Source organism: Malurus melanocephalus, unplaced genomic scaffold (assembly GCF_030028575.1).
Source record: "Malurus melanocephalus ecotype Western Australia unplaced genomic scaffold, MMel_1.1 scaffold_79, whole genome shotgun sequence".
NCBI lineage: Eukaryota > Metazoa > Chordata > Aves > Passeriformes > Maluridae > Malurus > Malurus melanocephalus.
This window is the reverse complement of record NW_026623311.1, coordinates 843,006-860,763: the sequence shown is the minus strand read 5'-3', so window position 1 is coordinate 860,763 and position 17,758 is coordinate 843,006. Positions and strand designations below refer to the sequence as shown.

The window sequence follows — 17,758 nt, the reverse complement described above, 5'->3', positions numbered from 1 at the left end:
TTTTCCCCTGCTCCCATGTGTTCCCATAAAGTGGAAGGTTTGAACCAGAGCTGCAGTTCTGTTTGCAGGTATCCTTAGAGCTGTTTTGTTTTTCCTTTTCAACACCACATCCCATTTTGGGGAAAATAAGTAAAGGTAATTTACGCTGGTGTTCTGCCAACTAACGGGTGATTTAAAGGACACAGACACCAATGGAAAGAATGGTCTTCCTATTTTACTATGAATATTAAGGTAACACAAAGTAAAATGACACATTCGATGAAATTATGCGCTTGGCTTTAGCAACAAGCAAAATAAGCAAGGTAGCTCATGTAATCATTGCTATACAAGAGAAAATGTAAGTGATTGAGAAATATACATCACCAATTGCCTAGATACTTTACCATCATCCGGAGTCTGCAGTCGGTGGGGAGCCCCATTTTGCAGTGAGGACCCGGAGAACCATTCCCAGCAATTGGGAAAATCCTTCATGGTGTGTCCACCCATAGGTGAGGTCTCCAAATTTGCCCCAAAAATGGGTCCAGCTTTTATAGGCCCAAATCAGCAAGTTGAAGTGACTTAATTATATTGATTATGKTTTTGGTGCAGAAACACCTGAATCTGATGGTAGACTTCCCGACCAGCTGGGGCCAGGGCTTGGCCAGAGCCCAGGCCTTGGTTGGGAGGGTTTTCCCCTAAAATACACTACAAACAAGCCTCTATTCATGTCAGTAGGGAAGATTTCTTAAAATGGTACATTTATGGCAGATAACTACACAAGGTTATGTGAAAGTTTTTAAAGCAGCCAGTTTGGTGTACAATAGCTAGCATAAGTGTCTTGGTCATCTATTTTTAATTAAATAATACTGATGRCGTTAGTTACACAGTGCCCAGGATCCATCTTGTAAGTCAACTCTGGCTTTAGGCTTCTTGCTCAGGCCTAAGCATATCAAGTGGTTTAGTGACAGATGTGATATTTACTCAGATTTATTTAAGTAGTAACCATTTATATAAAGAGCTGATTTGGCAGAGCTGAGGAACAGGCAAGCAGCTGTTCAAAACAGGAATGCTTTGCGAACCTTTTGTTAGTGTTGCTCTGTGGCATGCATAGCACTTCTCAAGGTGAGTTCTCTTCACATTTTTAATATAAATAAACTGAAATTAATTTTGCGCTAATAGGTTCTACATCAAATAAACATCTAGCTTGAACTTCTATAAAATGTTCCTGCTAATAAACTTCTTTTAAGATTCTGAAGTTCTCCTTGCCAGCTGGCACTCTGCAAGGCCTTGAGAGSATTAGGTCTTACGAAGGCACTAAATGAAATTTTCTCTGTATTAATTTAAATTTTAGTAGCTGGACTTCCTTCATAGATCTTTGGTGCTGTAGTCTTTTCAACAGCAGTAGAAGTCCCTTTTTTGCTATGTTACAGTATCTAGTATTTTCACTGTCAGGGAAATGGAAGTTTAAATTTTCCTCTGTCCAGATGTGTCTATATTTACAACTTTTCTTTGTGCCAGTTCTCTAAAGCAATAAATTGCAAAATACTTATCCATGGTAATGATCAATAATGAAGTTTCAGTAAAAATAGAACTCTGCATTCATGAAACATAAGTTAATACTGAAGTCTTTAGCCTGTTTTTTTGAGTTTAGTTAGCAACACTAACTAAAGTCATTTAACTTAGCTTTTTGCTTAATCCACTAAATCAAGATTAAAACTCTAAAGGTATCACCCATCTTTATAATTTAAATAACATTTTCTACACTTCCCATGCATGTCTTTCTGTTGAATGAAATTTGAATTTCAGTCTTAACAACATTGTGTGGATCAAGTAAATCCTAGAACTGTAGACTTACTGTAGCTTCTGCTTAAACCAAATCGTACCAGAGACTTCATTGCGTGTATTTGTAGGGATGCATAAAGAATAATTACCTTTAAAGTAAAAATTTTGATGTCGAAGCATTAATTTTTGCATAACTAGAATTTTTCTGTTCAGAAACACATTGTCAAAACTTCAAGATGTCWGAAAATTATTTGTGCGATACTGTTCTAACAAAGGAAATCTTCCTGTAAGACTGCAGTATACTATTTACCAGTATTTACAACTTAAAAATATTTGTGATCATTATAAATTGCTGTTGTGTGATACAGTATCATCAGAAGGTACGCCAGGACTGGGGTTAGGGAAGAAATCTTAACATTACTTGAATATGAAAATTTTGAGACAAATTATATATCAGATAAAAAACCTAACATGACAAGACTTCTGAAGATTATGTGCCTTCTCGCTTTTCCAAGTTACGACCTAGGTCATARTATTTGTAATTTATGTCTACTTTAATCTGTTTCCTAAATTTATAATTTGGCATCCAGTCTTTAGCATYCTACATGGATCTCTGAGAATTGAAGTTAAGACAGTGAAATATATAGTGCAGTCCTTTTACAAGAGGTTCTCAGTTGCAGAATRCATTTTAATACTTATTGTCAGAAGTTCCATGGTTTTCTTTAATTCAGTGATTGTGCTTTCTTCCTGCTTTCCTGTGCATCCATCCAGTTTTGTGTCTTTTCTCCCTTTCCTTGTGCCTGCTCTGGTGCTTTTTCAACTACTCACTATGTCATAAAACTGACTTGCCAAAGATCAAGGATTGTGATGTTTTTGGTTGGTTGTTTCTTGGATCTGCTTTATGAGATGGGATTTTTTTWAATTGTTTTGAATTGATTTATTGTGTAATTGCTTGGCTTTAATGTTAGAGCTGGCATAGGTTGAGTGATAGATCAGGCCTTATTGTCAACTTGGAGGAGTGGTAGAAGAAGAAAGGAAACCAGACCACTGTTGACAAGCTGGAGGTATGACTTAACTATATAGCATATGACTGTAGTAACTGGTGTACTAATTAGTACTTGTGTAGTTACTGTCCTTAAGGAATTTAGTAGTTATTGTGTAACTAGGTAGTCTGTGTTTATGGGGTTTTCTGATGTTTCTGGGATTTTTCTTTTTCTTTTGGCTAGGATGTCTGTGCTGGTTAGTCCTAGCTAATAATAATTGCTCCACATGAGAGCTGCTGTATTTGCAAATGAAGGGAACTGGGAGCTGGCTAAGGAAGAGTGCAGATGAGATAGGTGTAATTTCACAAATCTGGGCTTGTCTGCACTGGGCTAAGGTGTTAAATGCATATAAGGGAACATCTAGTGTTTTTCGAAATAGGARGTAAGATCTCATGTAAGGTAAGATAATCGTGTAAAGGACTGGCACTGATAATGTTCACAGGAAATTGCCCTTGATGGTAAGAAAAAAAAAAAAAAMCCAACTGAGGCAGACTTGGTGTGTCTCCCATGTGTTACCTTACAGGTAGAGGAGAAGCACCTCTTATTGGTGGCACGAGAAGTGCTAAGTTCAAAGCAAAACCACCAGCTCAGAGTAAAGAAGGCTTTATCTGTAATGTGTTTAAGATCACCAAAGAAAGAAATATGTTAATGGTTTGGACATAAAATGATTGTTTTGGGTTATCAATGATGAAAACAGTTGAGTTGATGCATATGTGGTGGTGAAATGCAAAATATCAAATGTGTTGATAGCACAATTTATTTGTTAGTAGTATAGTTAATTTGACAGCAGCAGAATACTTTTTTTCTTCCTTCAACATTAGTAGTCTTTGAGACTGATGCACCTGTAATAAGTAATTTTTTCTTGTTTTAAGAATGCTTYCCTACCCTCCTGGAGTGAGTGTGGGAGTCTTGTATAATATTCTGATAATGCACTGGGTCATGGTGGATTATGTTTCTGGGAGTGTGATAAGTGTAAAGTTAACTTGGCTTTTTTGACTTACTTTTAAGTCTGTGCCACCCAGGACCTTGCCCTTCATGCCCAGCCTTTGTGACAAAAACATGTGAATGTGGACGAACAAGGTAAGAATGCTTCTACTATGCGAACTAAAACAAAAAAGTTGAGTTATTAACAAACAAAAGAAGAGTTWAAAATTTTATGTACTATTTTTTTCTTTCCTATAGTTTATTAAAAATATGCTGAACAGCATTTAATCAGAGCTGGAACTTTTATTTGTGGTTAAAATAATTTGGAGAATTTAATATTTTGAAAAAATGCAGTTATTTTTAACTTTTCAAGGAAAAAATCAAAATAACAAAAAAATTGCTTGTCAGCTTATGATACCTGTAGCTGAATTGTCTGAGCAGTCTGTGAATTTATTTGATTTTGAAATCCTGTACTAGTGTTTATTTTTTTTTTTTGCTAGAAGACTCAGAAAAATTAGTAGAAAAAGGTTCACATATTTTCTCTCTGAATGGAATGTGATTTTGAATTACTTGTTTCCAGAAATAATAATTTCAAAAATGACATGTGCTTTTCTCAGAAACTGTACAGAGAAGTCTGTAGTGTRTTCCAGACTTGAAATCTATTTTTTCTATGTATATTTTGGTGCCTGTAGTGTCATTGCCAATAGCAATATGTTACTGAGTATACTGTGTGTRATCTCTCATGATCTCTCATAATCAGTTGACCTGAGTCTTTAGAATCCCTTTTTCTAGTTACCTAGAACTGATCCTGTGTAATAAATTGTTTGCCTGAGCTTTTTTGCAGAATGAAAACAAACATAAACTGATTTCAATGTTAGCATTCTTGCTCTGGAAAAAAGATTTTTCAGACTTTTCCAATTATTTCTGAGAGTTTGAATCTAATACTACACAATCCTGACTTTTCAGTAGAAGGTACAGAGATTTCTGTGGCAGTATTTGTAGTTAAAAGCACTTTGTCATTGATAGAAAAACTGATTGCTTGTAGATTACTGAATTATGTGTTCCATAGTAATACCACCTTCTCTTACTGTTTTGGGGGTTTGGCATCACTGATGTTAAGATAATTAAAGTTACTGTTTCAAATATGCATTTTACAGCCATTGTATGAGACAGACAGAGTTGAAAAAATAGGAGAATTGGTTGTTTTGTCCCATTTTTTTTACAATTTAATTAAAAATTCAGTTCTTTTCATAGACTACTGACCCACTTTTAAGGCCCATATCCCTATCTTCATTGTGCTCTATGGACTCCAGATTGTTTATGTCTTCTGAAAGATGTCTGTATTAGAAATACCTGTTTTTCTGACAATGCATGTATGAGTTCATATACTAGGTTTGAGTTTTAGTGTCACCTTGGGTTGTTTTCCCCTGTTTTGTTCACGAAAAATTCTGTAGACTGACTACTGTGATAGGTGTTCTGCTTTAGTGAGATGGAAGAGGGGAAGCAAGGGAAAAACCAGGAATGTTATTTTCAAAAAACTTTCGTTAATAAATTTTGCTGCCTTTTGAAGATTTTGGCATTTTGTTGAAAATGTATTTCCCTTTTTATTAAATACTGTATAGATGTAAAGGYAGCTGACAGGCTATGGTGTCATTTCTCTGCAGTCATTCAGTTCGCTGTGGCCAATCAACAAAAATCCATTGTTCCAATGTATGTGGAAATACTTTAAACTGTGGTAAGCACAGCTGTACTCAAGTGTGCCATGCAGGAAAATGTTCGCCTTGCCAGTTAACAGTACAACAGGGTAAGTACTGAAATGCTTTATGGATATCCACCCTATCCAGTGAAAACAAGAGGTTGATAAAAAGCCAGTACCAAGAGGCAAATGCCAGTTTTTACACAACCAAAATCTGTTGTTGGAATCCTGCCATGAGATTAGGCTGTTGGAGCATGTGCATTAGGCTGGTGATACTGGTACTTYGTTAACTTGAGAAGGCTGAGTAGTGACCTTTAAGTAGCTAATAAGTAATTTAAGAAGACAGAGATGGCCTATGCATGGGCCTATGCATGTGTGAAGGGTAAGAGACAATGAGCATAAATTCCTTGTAACTAGCTTAAGGAAAACCTTTTTTCTTGGATTAAGACCCATCTGAATAAAACACTGAGTAACAGTGGTCTGATCTCATTGCTGACTGTGCTTTAGGTCAGGGCTTGGACTAACTAATTCTTTCTTACCTGAATTGTCCTCTGATCCTACCAAATCTTTTACTGTAAGAATTAATTAGACAGTACCTGGAAGGAAAATAGAAAAAGGTACAGGAAAGCACATTTCAACAAGCTTCTCATGAATTCTGTTAAAATTTTCTGAACTTGGCCTCAAGTGGAAAATTAAATTGACTGAATATGTATGCCAGTATACAGATAACTTTATGGAACAGTTTATATAGAAAATTGCAAGTTAATTTTCTCAACTTTTGTGGTAATAATCAACTTGTTATGTATACTGCTTTAATAAATACATTTTTTGTGCACACGGCACCTCTTTACCAAAACAATTAATGCTGGAATTTCAACTTCTGTATGATGAAAAACCTTCATTGATGAAATGAATCCAAATAGGAGMAACTTGCTTATCCTTCTAAAAATTGACTGCAACAGTTTCTCACTTTTTACCTTTTTATATTTGCTGGAGGTGTTTTGTCATTGATATTCTCTTGTTTTCTTTTTTGTGGTATATCACTTTCTTTCAGTGTGTTACTGTGGMAGCAACTTTAAAGAATTATTGTGTGGGTCAAAAGAAGAATTCTCTGACGGTTTTGGGAGTTACTCATGTCAGAATATATGTGGCAAGTAAGGTCACTATAACTTCAGCTTTTAAAAAGAGAAAGGTCATTCGATTCACAATGACTTACTACGATACTCTTAGATAATTTCCCTTAAAWTTTTTTTCTTTTCTCTTTTGTTTCTTTGATTTTTTTCCAGAAAATTAAATTGTGGGAGACACAACTGTAAGCAAGTATGCCATCCTCAGCCTTGCCAGCTCTGTCCACGACTTCCGCAAGTAGTATATCGTTGTCCCTGTGGTCAGACTCCTCTCAGCAAGTTATTGGAACTAGGATGTGTTGAACGTAAAATTTGCACAGATCCTATCCCATCTTGTGGAAAAACATGCGGCAAACCTCTTTCTTGTGGTAGCTATGGTAATTAGAAACTTCTGTATCAGAGTATTCAAAGTATCTCATAGTGTCACTGAGATTCACTGAAAGTCAGATGAATAGAACTCCTTAAGACCAATGTAGCATTAAGAAGCAGGCATTCTTTATTGTGGCGCCAGATGCAGAGGATAGCTCCATGTGGCATGCATTTCGATTCTCTGCAAGCACGTTGCTTATATACCCTCATTRCATGGATATGCATCATTTATTATTATTGCTCATTCCTGTAAAACCCTCCCCCTGGCTCAGTCTTTTTACTGTCTTATTTTGGCTGTGGTTGCATTCCTAAAGCAGGTGTACTGCCACCAATCCCTTTATCTTCCTTCTGTCCTTGCTCATTAAGAGGTCCTGCAGACCCTGTTTCTTGTTAAAAGCATACAAACACAGTCCTTGTTCTTAGATTAACCCTTTGATATCAATAGTTTTGGAAACAAACAAAAAAAAACTAGTCCTTAAATGTTTAATTTCAAGAAATAAATATTTTGTTACCGATTTTGAGTTTTAACCAAAATGAGAGTAAGAACCGTTGCAGAGCCTGCAGTCTGGATGTTTGTTCATAATAATGCTTTAAAATCAGGAAATAAAACACAGCTGCACACAAGCTTAGTATCTTTGATCAGTAATGCTCCTAATAGATATGAAGTTCCAGGTTGTAGATTATTTTTTATTCTTAATATTTGAATTTTTATTTTGCTAGAGTTCGTTCATACATGTGAAAGCCTGTGCCATGAAGGAGACTGTAGACCATGTTCTCACACATCAAATATTTATTGTAGGTGTGGCTTCAAGAAAAAGGTGAGTATGTAACCATGGAAACAGGTAATCTTTGCTCCTTTTTAAAGCTGTGGAGAAAAAGGAGCTGAAGAAGCGTAAGGGTGCTGTGCTCTTTAGTTGCAAGAACCTGCATTATATAATAAGTGATAGATGGTAACTAGTTTATTCTGTGAAGTGATAATATGCTATTTACTGTGAACACAATTTTGAAGTATTTTTGCAGAGTTTGCACAGAGTTCTATTAGTGTAAAGAGTCTGCAAAATCCTATATTATYCTGAAGTATTTATACAGCGCAAAGAATGGTAGTTTTGCAAAGAGTAAAGCAAAACTGAGAGAAGAAAGCCTAATTAAAACTATATAGTAGTTGCTTGTAGACTCCTTGTAGAAATTTTTGTAGAAGACTATGGTGTTACTGATTCCCATTCTTTGTACATTTACATAGTGATTCTGCAGATCCTCAGCTATTGTTGTTTAATGTTTATTGTATTTTTAAATGATGCTATTTTCTGTAATCATAGCTTTGAAATTTTTGGCTGCTATCACAGAAGCTTTGATGACTTTTCTGACCTGTTACATATCGTCTGCAAGTAGAGAGGGCTTATGGGTATGTAAGTCTGTAGGTATWTAGATATGAGTGAGAGTTTGCTAGAGGTTGGAACAGTTTTCTCCTACAAGTTTRCTGAAGGTAGTTATGGGGTAGAAGGCTTCAGATTGTAAAGTAGGTTTTGGCTTTAGTTTATGAAGTTTGTCACACATCCGAAAGATGCATCTTAAACAAGAGTGAACTACAGTGATAATTTAAATCAATCATGAAAAAATGTGTTACTCACAAGTGACAGCTCAGAATATAAAGTTGTAGTGACTGGTTCAAATATCAACAWCATTATTTTTATACATCATTTTATTTTCATGTTGAGGTCTTCAGATGTAACTTTGTAGCTTATAAGATTTGGCATCTTCCTTTCTTCCGTCAATCTTGCATTTTTGGGGCAGTTGGTCAAAGCACAAATTTATGCACTTTGTCAGTATTCCCTGGGAGAGCTCTATTGGTTTCTGTTACAAAAGTTTCTGGTTTCTTAGGACAAGCCTGATTTTCTCACTTTACAGTGACACTTAATTCTGCTGAATTAAATAGGGAATACAAAACTACCATTTTTAAAAATTGATATTGAATATTTAAGGAATAAATATTGTGTTAAAAGATTTGAGGATTTTTTTTCGCAGTTTTTATTTCACTTTTGTGTACAAATATACTACACACATGGAAACTGAGTGTGCTGCTTCCTTCTTGTGACCAAGTGTTTTCTAGATAAGCGTGTTTCAGTTTCATCTGTTTTAACCTTATGGCTCCCTGTTTGTTTCCTAGGAAGTCCCATGTGCTCTTCTCAGAAATAAAGGTACAAGTTATTATATGTATATAATGTGAAATTGTTTTAAAAATTATACACATCTTATAGTAATCTGAAGTTTGACTAAGTTGGCAAACAGCTGATCTGTACCGCATCTTTTATCCATACTTCTATGCTAAGTAGGTTATTTCTGCTGCTTGTTGGTGATACTGTCATGTTGCTATGTTTGGGAAAAGATTTGAAGTATCTTTTTTCATTCAACTTTTACATAAGGAAAGACTTCTTCACATTTTATCTCAAGGATATCAGACAATGTGTGTTTTATTTTGAACAGTTTCTTATGCCACCTGCCATATTTGATAGGTTGCCATCCCCCTCCCCCGTCATCCTGTATAACTTTTGGTCTACTTGCACTGCCCAGATTCAGTGTAATAGTTTTGCTCTGTTCTTGCCTATGTTTCTGGGGAAAKAGAAGCTTTGATTCTACTTCACATTGTATACTGCTGTATTTTGCTTTCCAAGGTCCTTTCAGATAAGGGTTTTTTTTTTTTTAAGAAGGCAAGTGCCCAAATGAATTAAATGGCRGAGAGAAAGTAATTTAATAGTTTGCTTGCTGGCTTACCCTGTATTAGTCTCTCCTAGACCATGCCCTGCAACAGCCTTAGCATAATACTGTGATTGTAGCTTTTGTTCTCAACATAAGCAAAGACCTAAAAGTTAGGACTTTTGGGGGCCTTTTTTTTTGTTTTTAATAGCTGCTATTACATTCATGTGTGACAAGCGATGCAATCAGAAAAGATCATGTGGACGACACAAGTGTAATGAAGTTTGCTGTGTGGTAAGTGTACATGTGGTTTTATAAAATTGTTTGATGTGATGTGTGTTTGATTTTGGCTGTGATGTTAACAGTCTTTTTTGCTTTTGTATCTTTCCATTTTTCTGCATCTTCATYCTCTATTTACAGTATTGGTCATGCTCAAAACATTTGTGTGTCTGCATTTATTTTGCAAGTTTTGTTTTATAGGTATCATTATAAATGTAAAACCACGTTCCATCCTAAATGCAGTTAAATGAGCATAAAGGTGCTTTTTGTCAATGCAGTGATTCCAGGGAAAATGGAGAGGGGAAGCACAGTACTTAATAGAGGAACCATAAACTGTGTAGCTGCAACAGAGGTCTTAATAGAGTCTGCTTGAAAARTTGTGTATCCATATAGTGATGGAAAAACTGTATAGATCTGGTGTAAGCTATTTTTTGCACTATACAGTTTTGTCTATTATTAGCAGTAGATTGTGACCTCAGAGAGAATAAAATAACTACTAAGGCTTATAGTTCAATTCTTTTTCTTTTTTGCCTTCTCTTAGGACACAGAACATAAGTGCTCTTTGGTGTGTGGTCGTAAACTCAACTGTGGGCTTCATAGATGTGAAGAACCCTGCCATCGGGGCAGTTGTCAAACATGCTGGCAAACAAGTGAGTTATGTTCAAGAGTATGTAATTGTTATTCATTATAGAAATATATTAATGTATCTTTCTGACTCTGACCAGTTAATGTGATCTTTTTCAAACTGATGAAAAGGAGAAAGATGGGTGATACAGATTGTAAGGATACTGCTTTCAACTCCAAATATCTTACCTGCAATAGTACATGTGGTTGTCCTATATTATATGCACATGGACATAGTTGAAAATYTCCCTTTTATGGAGACCAACATTTCATGTAAACATCCTGGAAAAGAGAAGGTGCTAGAGCCTCTTAAGCTCACTGTGCTTGAAATAGCATTGTAGTCTATCTTAATAGCCTATGAATATGATGTGCATGTTGRCTGTACCTCTCTTTAGAAAAAGAAATATTTCTGTGTTCAAACATTTCTCTTTGTAAAGCAAAATAGTAATCTTAATGTCTCAGAGATCCTGTTAATAATGTCTGGTTTAGTTTAGTCAGAATGCGCAGATTTTTCTGGGCAGTTGTTTTTCTTCACTGAATTCCCTGGGTTTAATATTTAAGGTCATTAAACTTCTCCACATTACTGCAATATTTTTGAGGATTGTATTTCACTCTAAGATTAAAGGAGACCTAAGGATTGTCTCTGTGGTTGAATGGGATGCCTCCACTGTAAATTGCTCCACTTGAACGTGATACAATCTTGAGGTCAATCTTCCCTGCTGAAATTTTGCAGCAAAGCCCTTTTCTGAATACAGGAAAAGCAGTTACCTACTTCAGGAGCCTGATAATTATGTCATTTGKCTTAAACCACTGTGTCCCTGAAGTTTCCCATTCTGAATCTGTCCAGAGATTAATCAACTGAGCAGTATCTTTGAGGATTTGTTACCTCCTTTCTCTGGATGCTGCTAATTGAGATTTCAGAGGTATACATTGATTTTGTATGATTCGGACCTTGTAGTTGATGGTGAGTCCTTCTCATCACTAAGAAGGCCATTCTTGACTCTGATTCACCTGTCTAGCTAACACTTTGCAATTGGTTTGTATCAGTCATGGTATCAAATGCCATTGCCTGGTCAGCTGTAAGTCATTTGCCTGCTCATTGGATTGGATTTCTTGCCCCTRCTTCCATCTCCACTACTTTTTTGCTATGAATGGTGAGGGCTGACAACAAGATGCAGTGCTAAACTGCATCTACACCTCTGTGTTCTTCCCAGGTACTTTAGTTTTCCAGTGTAATTTCCTCAGTGCTGATAAGTCCCTTTCTGTGCCAGGGTCTCTTTATGCTTACCCAGTGTACGTCAAGACAGGAGTACATCTCTTGGGGAAAATAAATAATGTCAGCATTAGAGACAGTTCATTTAAAAAAAAATGTTTTCAGATACTGTATTTCTGCTCTTTGGATCAACTCTCTCTGCACTCTGTCCCTATTATCCTGATTAGTACAAGTAAGGGATTTAACATTATAAGATTCTTCACCTGTCCATTCTTATCAATAGCAAGCAACCAGTGTAGCTGTCTAACATTCAGGTCTTCCAGAGACCTTGGTGTCTGGTCTTTCATCTGCCTGGACTAAGGAAGATTTGTAGCTTTGAAGTGTAGTTTGTTTCAAGACTTGTAGTGAGGGACAAGAAAGTACTACTCTTTCGTGTGCTTCCTTTTCACAGAGGGTTCATGGACATTCTGAATGTTTTCTATTTCACTTTCTACTTCTTCCTTCTAACCTGTAACAATTTGTTCTCCCCAGCATTCTTATTTGCTGGAATTTGTTGTAATTTAGTCTCCTTAGACAAAAATTGCAATTCGTTTTATAACTGCTGTACTTTAGGATACATGAGCAAATGAGTAGGACCTGGCCTGAGATTTAACTGATGGAACAGGTCATGAAAAATAGCCAGACCTGAGAAACTCCTCAATGTAACAAAAAAACACTGAAAAGCTGAAAAAAGTTAGGAAATTTCTTATCTATTCCTCACCCATAAGGGTGAGAGATGTCTGAGCTTCATAAGTAGTTGGAGGAGGAAGTATAGGGAACCTTTTTGGGAGTGGAATTTCACAAGGCCAGCAGAACTTTGATAGTTGTGTGATGCTGGTGTAAACTTACTAATGATAGCAGAAATAGCAGATCTGGGTACAGATGTAGCTGAACTGGAGCTAGTCGGTGTACTGGGTTTGCATCTAGGTTTTGGAAGCAAGGGGCTGCAGGAGGAGCTTCTGTGAGAAGCTGCTGGAAGCTTCCCCTCTGTTTGGCAAAGTTAATGCCAGCTGGTTCCAAGATGGATCCACCATTGACCAAGGTCAAAACAATCGAGAATGACAGGAACACCTCTGTGATAACATATTTAAGAAGGAAAGAAAGTTATTGAACAAATGTAATTGCAGACAGAGAAGAGATGAGACAACTATGCRGRCACTAAGGTCAGTGGAAAAGGAGGGGGGAGGAGGTGCTCGGTGCTGAAGCAGAGATCCCCCTGCAGCTGTTGGGGAAGACCGTGGTGAAACAGCTGTGCCCCTGCAGCCCAGGGAGGTCAACAGGGATACAGAGATCCACCTGCAGCCCAGAGGAAGCCCACACTGGAGCAGATGGATGCCCAAAAGAGGTTGTGAACTGGTGGGAGCCCTGTGCTGAGCAGGCTCCTGGCGGGGAGCTGCAGACCTTTGGAGAGAGGAGCTCACACTTGAACAGGTTTCCTAGTAGGACCTGTGACCTTCTGTACGGGGACCCACACTGGAACAGTCTTTGCCTGAAGGACTGCATGCAATGGAACAGTACCTGCACTGGAGCAGTTTGTGGAGAACTGTTGCATGCGGGATGGACTCATGTTGGAGAAGTTAATGGAGGGTTCCACATGGGAGGGACCCAGTGCTGAAGCAGGGAAAGGATTCTTCTCCCTGAGCATCATCAGGAATGTGTGATCAGCTGCCAGAACAATGTGTGATCAATTGGCTGTAACCCATATTCCCTATCCCCCTGCGCCCCTGGGGGACAGGAGGTAGAGCTGGGGAAAGAGGGGAGGAGTTGGGTAAAGGTGTTTTTAAGGTTTATTTTGCTTCTCGATGTCTTGCTCTGATTTTATTAGAAATAAATTCAGTTAGTATCCCCAACTGAGTCTGTCTTGCCTGTGATAGTGTTTGGTGAGTGACTTCTCTTGGTCCTTAGCTGATGAACCGTTCATTRTATTTTCTTTCCTGTGTGTGGAAGAGAGTGATAGAGCAGCTTTGSTGGGTGCAGGGCATCTGGCCAGGTTCAAGTCACTTAAAGTGACTGAAAAAATTAAAATTAAAGTGACTTGGGGAAAAATTTTTTTTGTTAGATTATTTGGGAAGAATCAAGGTGTATGCATGGACTAATRAAGGGAAGGCAGAATAAAAAGACACCATTTGTAAAATGAAGCTGTTGGTCAACTTACTTATCTGATAKAGATCTGTGCACCTCATGTCTGTTGTCTGTGATGTCACAGTTAAGATTTTTTAGTTGTTCATAGTTAATGTCTTCTAGTGTAGTCTCATTCTCTGTTCAGGTGGTGAGAGTTCTTGAGTGTCAGCAGCTGGAGACTTGTGTGCCGATCATGGGAGCTCACAGTCCTTATGCTAGCCACTGAGAGACCAKATTGATGTATACTGTGTGCTAGCAGCTGAGATCATAAGCCCAGCTTATAGGAGCCCCTTGATCTGGATGCCAGCGTATGGAAAGATTGAGGGTTTGTGTGCAATTTGCTAACAAGCTTGCTTCGAAGTTGGATTAMATAGCTACTACGAAGAGATGTGCCTCTGGAAATACCCTAGGTTTCAGCCAGTGCCTGGAAAAGGAGTCTCTTCAAGCATGGATATTAGACATGGCCTGTGCTAGCATTTCAGATTCATGAATGTGGTGTGCATGTGACTTTGGAGTGAACTCTGTGTGTGTGGGTGTGTGTGTRTATGTGTTATAAGCTTCAATCCTGATGAGCTGAAGAGGAGGAAGAGGACTTAGCTATTGATATTCCTCTTTACATGAATCTTGTTCAGTTGCCTTTGTGGTAGTCTGTGTAGCTGGTCATGTTATTGCCATGTATGTATTGTGTGTCTTGTCTCTCTGGAATGTGTGTTCAGTCTTGCTGTAGGCTGGACCTGCATGTTGATCCAGCAGCCATCAATGTCTATAGAGGTGGGCCAGTGGGAACATTTGGGTGTTTAGAGGTCAACAGGTCTTGCTTTGGTAGACTAGGAAGGAAGAATCTTGTTATTCCAGAGTTAGAGAACTTGCTGAATTCAGAAGCTCCCTTAACACACTCATCTTCTCTTCAGGTTAGAATTGTTGTTTTATATTTTTGTTTCCCCTTTATTCTCTTGCCTCTTCCACCATTTTCTGTCATTCTCTCTGATCCACTACCTCTTTATTCATACCTAGACAAATCATATTCTCTTTTTTCTCTCAAATCTTCTACATGATATCAAGTGTTTTCTTAGTGTTCTGTTTTTCTGAGCATTTATCTGCTTAACTGTAGTTTGCTACAACTGTAGTTTGATTCCAATCAGTTTCCCAGTTTCTTTACAGTCTGAAAAAAAGCAGTGAATTTTATTAATTTTTGTGCAGTGTTTGATTTTTCATTGGGTTGGTGCATGTAAATACTTTTATTACTTTATCACTAAGATTTGGATCTTATAAGAGTTTAAAACTTATTTCCCAAACACAAAAGATAAAAAAACGAACACTGAATAAAATGGATACTGTCTGAGACAGAGAACTTGCAAAACACAACAAGTTGGATTTTAAGTATTTGGAAAGGTTCATAAGATGTTTGTGAGGATCCATGTAATACTAAATGGCATAAAGACTTGCTGTCCTTTGGTAATTTTCTTTGGAATYTTTCTGGTACTACATTCACTGCTTGGCAGAACGACAAAATCTAAACACTGGTCTGAAAAGTGATGTCAGGGGGAAGTTTGGAACACAAAATATCAATCATGGGCCTTCTGGAAGGGAATTCAAGATACCTCCCCTTTTTAAAGTCAAATGTAAAACAGCAAAGCTTTTAACTTCACATGAGCATTTTGCTTGCTCTRGTTCAAAATGTTGATGTCAAAGAACCCCTCTAAAAGTGAAGCATAATTCCTAACCAAGTCATCATAGTCAAATTTTCTTGTAYGAGCCATGAAAGCTAATAAATTCACTAATTTCAAATATTAGTGCTCAATATTAAAAAAAACCCCAAAACTGGAGTAAAACATTTGCATGTTATGTAAAGATTTCTCAGAGGGGAAACATGCATATACATGTAGCCATTAGGATATATTTGACTTTTTTATTTCAGGTTTTGAGGAGTTAACTTGTTATTGTGGTGAATCTGTGATTTACCCTCCTGTTCCCTGTGGCACTCAGCCACCAGAGTGTAAAAAGACATGCACCAGGCCACATGACTGCGATCATCCAGGTAAGTCAGGCTATTTGATTTTGATTGGGGGCTTTTGGGGTTTTGTTATTGTTGGTTGTCTGGGGTTTTTGTTTGGTTGGTTTCCTGTGTGGTTGTTTATTTTTTAAATTTCAAGTTCTTTTAATCAAAATGTAGAAAAGCRTATATAGGTCTATTTGAAAATAAATTTACAACAGTCTACACTTAAAAGCCAGCCAGCTGAAAATTTGCAGTGAATACTACTACTTCTCATTGTTAAAAGCACTGCGTTTTTTCTGATTGTTATTAATAGTCACGACATACTAAATGCTGTATTCCAAAAATCAAATATATATTGAAACAGTAGGCTAATCTAGTGAACAATTGGTTTCTGTGTTCCTTGGAATTACATTGGCTGATCACAAAATAAACAGCACAGGTCAAACAAATAGTTTCTGACAAATTCTGCCTGAGAGTATAACCCTAATCACAAGTTAGAAAATTACCTGCTATTTAATTTAGAAATTACAGAGAAACAGTTGCCTTCACAATTTTTAAAGAACACTTTATTCTTGTATGAAGCATAATCCTTCCCATAAATTGTGTAGTTTTGAAATGCAAACTCATGCTTAATACTTTTTCCTTTAATGCATTCAACTCAAGTATTAATAAAACTGTTATGACTCTTATATTTCTGTGACTGCAGTGTACCATTCATGTCATAGTGAGGAGAAATGTCCCCCCTGTACCTATCTCACTCAGAAATGGTGTATGGGCAAGCATGAAGTAAGTCTGGACAATTCATGTTTTTGAATACTAAACGATTTTGTAGGACTGTAGGCTTAGATTTTTATGGCTTCTTTGGAATGGAATGTGTTGCTGGARTTGGAGTTTAATGTGATTAAATTGATTGGAGAAGTATATCTTTTATTCCATATGCATTCAAACCTACTGCTGTATTGGACTATGCTATAAAGTAAAACTCATTCTTTGACTGAAGATCTTTTAGTATTAGGATTYTTATGTGGACAGTGCCAAATGAAGGTGTGAATAGTAAAAGAACTTTAAAATTTTCAYTGGTAATTTTTACTGTTAGTTATCATCTTTTTCCTTTCCTCTTCCAGCTGCGAAGTAATATTCCTTGTCATCTCACTGACATTTCCTGTGGACTTCGCTGCAATCAAATGTTAAAATGTGGAATGCACAAGTGTAAAAGGATCTGTCATAAAGGAGAATGTCTTATAGATGAAGAGTGTAAACAGCCATGTATTATTCCAAGACTGTATTGTAATCATCCGTGTATGGCTCCATGTCATCCTTCTTCACCCTGCCCGGCAACATCCTGCTGTGCAAAGGTTAGATATCCAAAGAAAATTCACTGTAAAGTCACAGGGCAATTGTATGGTTTAATTATCAGCCAGTAACAGTTGTGACATGTTTGTATTTTGATAGCATGACATTTTTTCTGTAAACTTAAAATACTGATCTTTTTAAAATAAAATTAGTCATCACTTCTAGTTAGCCATTATTCCACTAAAATGGGAGTTCTACAATGAATAAATTTATATCCTTCACACCCCTCCATGGCCATAAAAACCAGAACTTTAAAAAAGCTGCTCATTTCTGTGATATGGCAGGTTGATCTTCTGTGTGAATGTGGAAGAAGAAAGGAGAGTATGATTTGCTCAGAAGCAACTAATACATATCAAAGGTTGGTACAGTAATAATTCTTTCAGTTCCTTACCAGACTTACTCTTTCRCATTTTGATTAAATTGCAGACTTAGTAAATATATTTAGTTCACAAGTTTTTAAAGTGTTTTGTTTTGTTTTTTTTTTTTTTAATATATAGTGTGATAGGTATTTCCTTGAGCTTT

The 17,758-nt window shown here is 36.9% G+C and overlaps 1 protein-coding gene across 2 annotated transcripts in view; it reads left to right on the top strand.

Moving 5' to 3' along the window:
- NFX1 (nuclear transcription factor, X-box binding 1) overlaps window positions 1–17,758 on the top strand; it is a 71,064-nt gene that overhangs the window by 25,512 nt on the left and 27,794 nt on the right. For both annotated transcript variants that reach the window (XM_057367464.1, XM_057367465.1), the window contains exons 6-17: window positions 3,813–3,884; window positions 5,393–5,532; window positions 6,479–6,578; window positions 6,711–6,928; window positions 7,641–7,738; window positions 9,085–9,115; window positions 9,823–9,905; window positions 10,432–10,540; window positions 15,806–15,925; window positions 16,590–16,669; window positions 17,008–17,238; window positions 17,521–17,594. In XM_057367464.1, the coding sequence (XP_057223447.1) occupies window positions 3,813–3,884; window positions 5,393–5,532; window positions 6,479–6,578; window positions 6,711–6,928; window positions 7,641–7,738; window positions 9,085–9,115; window positions 9,823–9,905; window positions 10,432–10,540; window positions 15,806–15,925; window positions 16,590–16,669; window positions 17,008–17,238; window positions 17,521–17,594 (1,356 nt within the window). The remainder of the gene's footprint in view (window positions 1–3,812; window positions 3,885–5,392; window positions 5,533–6,478; window positions 6,579–6,710; window positions 6,929–7,640; window positions 7,739–9,084; window positions 9,116–9,822; window positions 9,906–10,431; window positions 10,541–15,805; window positions 15,926–16,589; window positions 16,670–17,007; window positions 17,239–17,520; window positions 17,595–17,758) is intronic.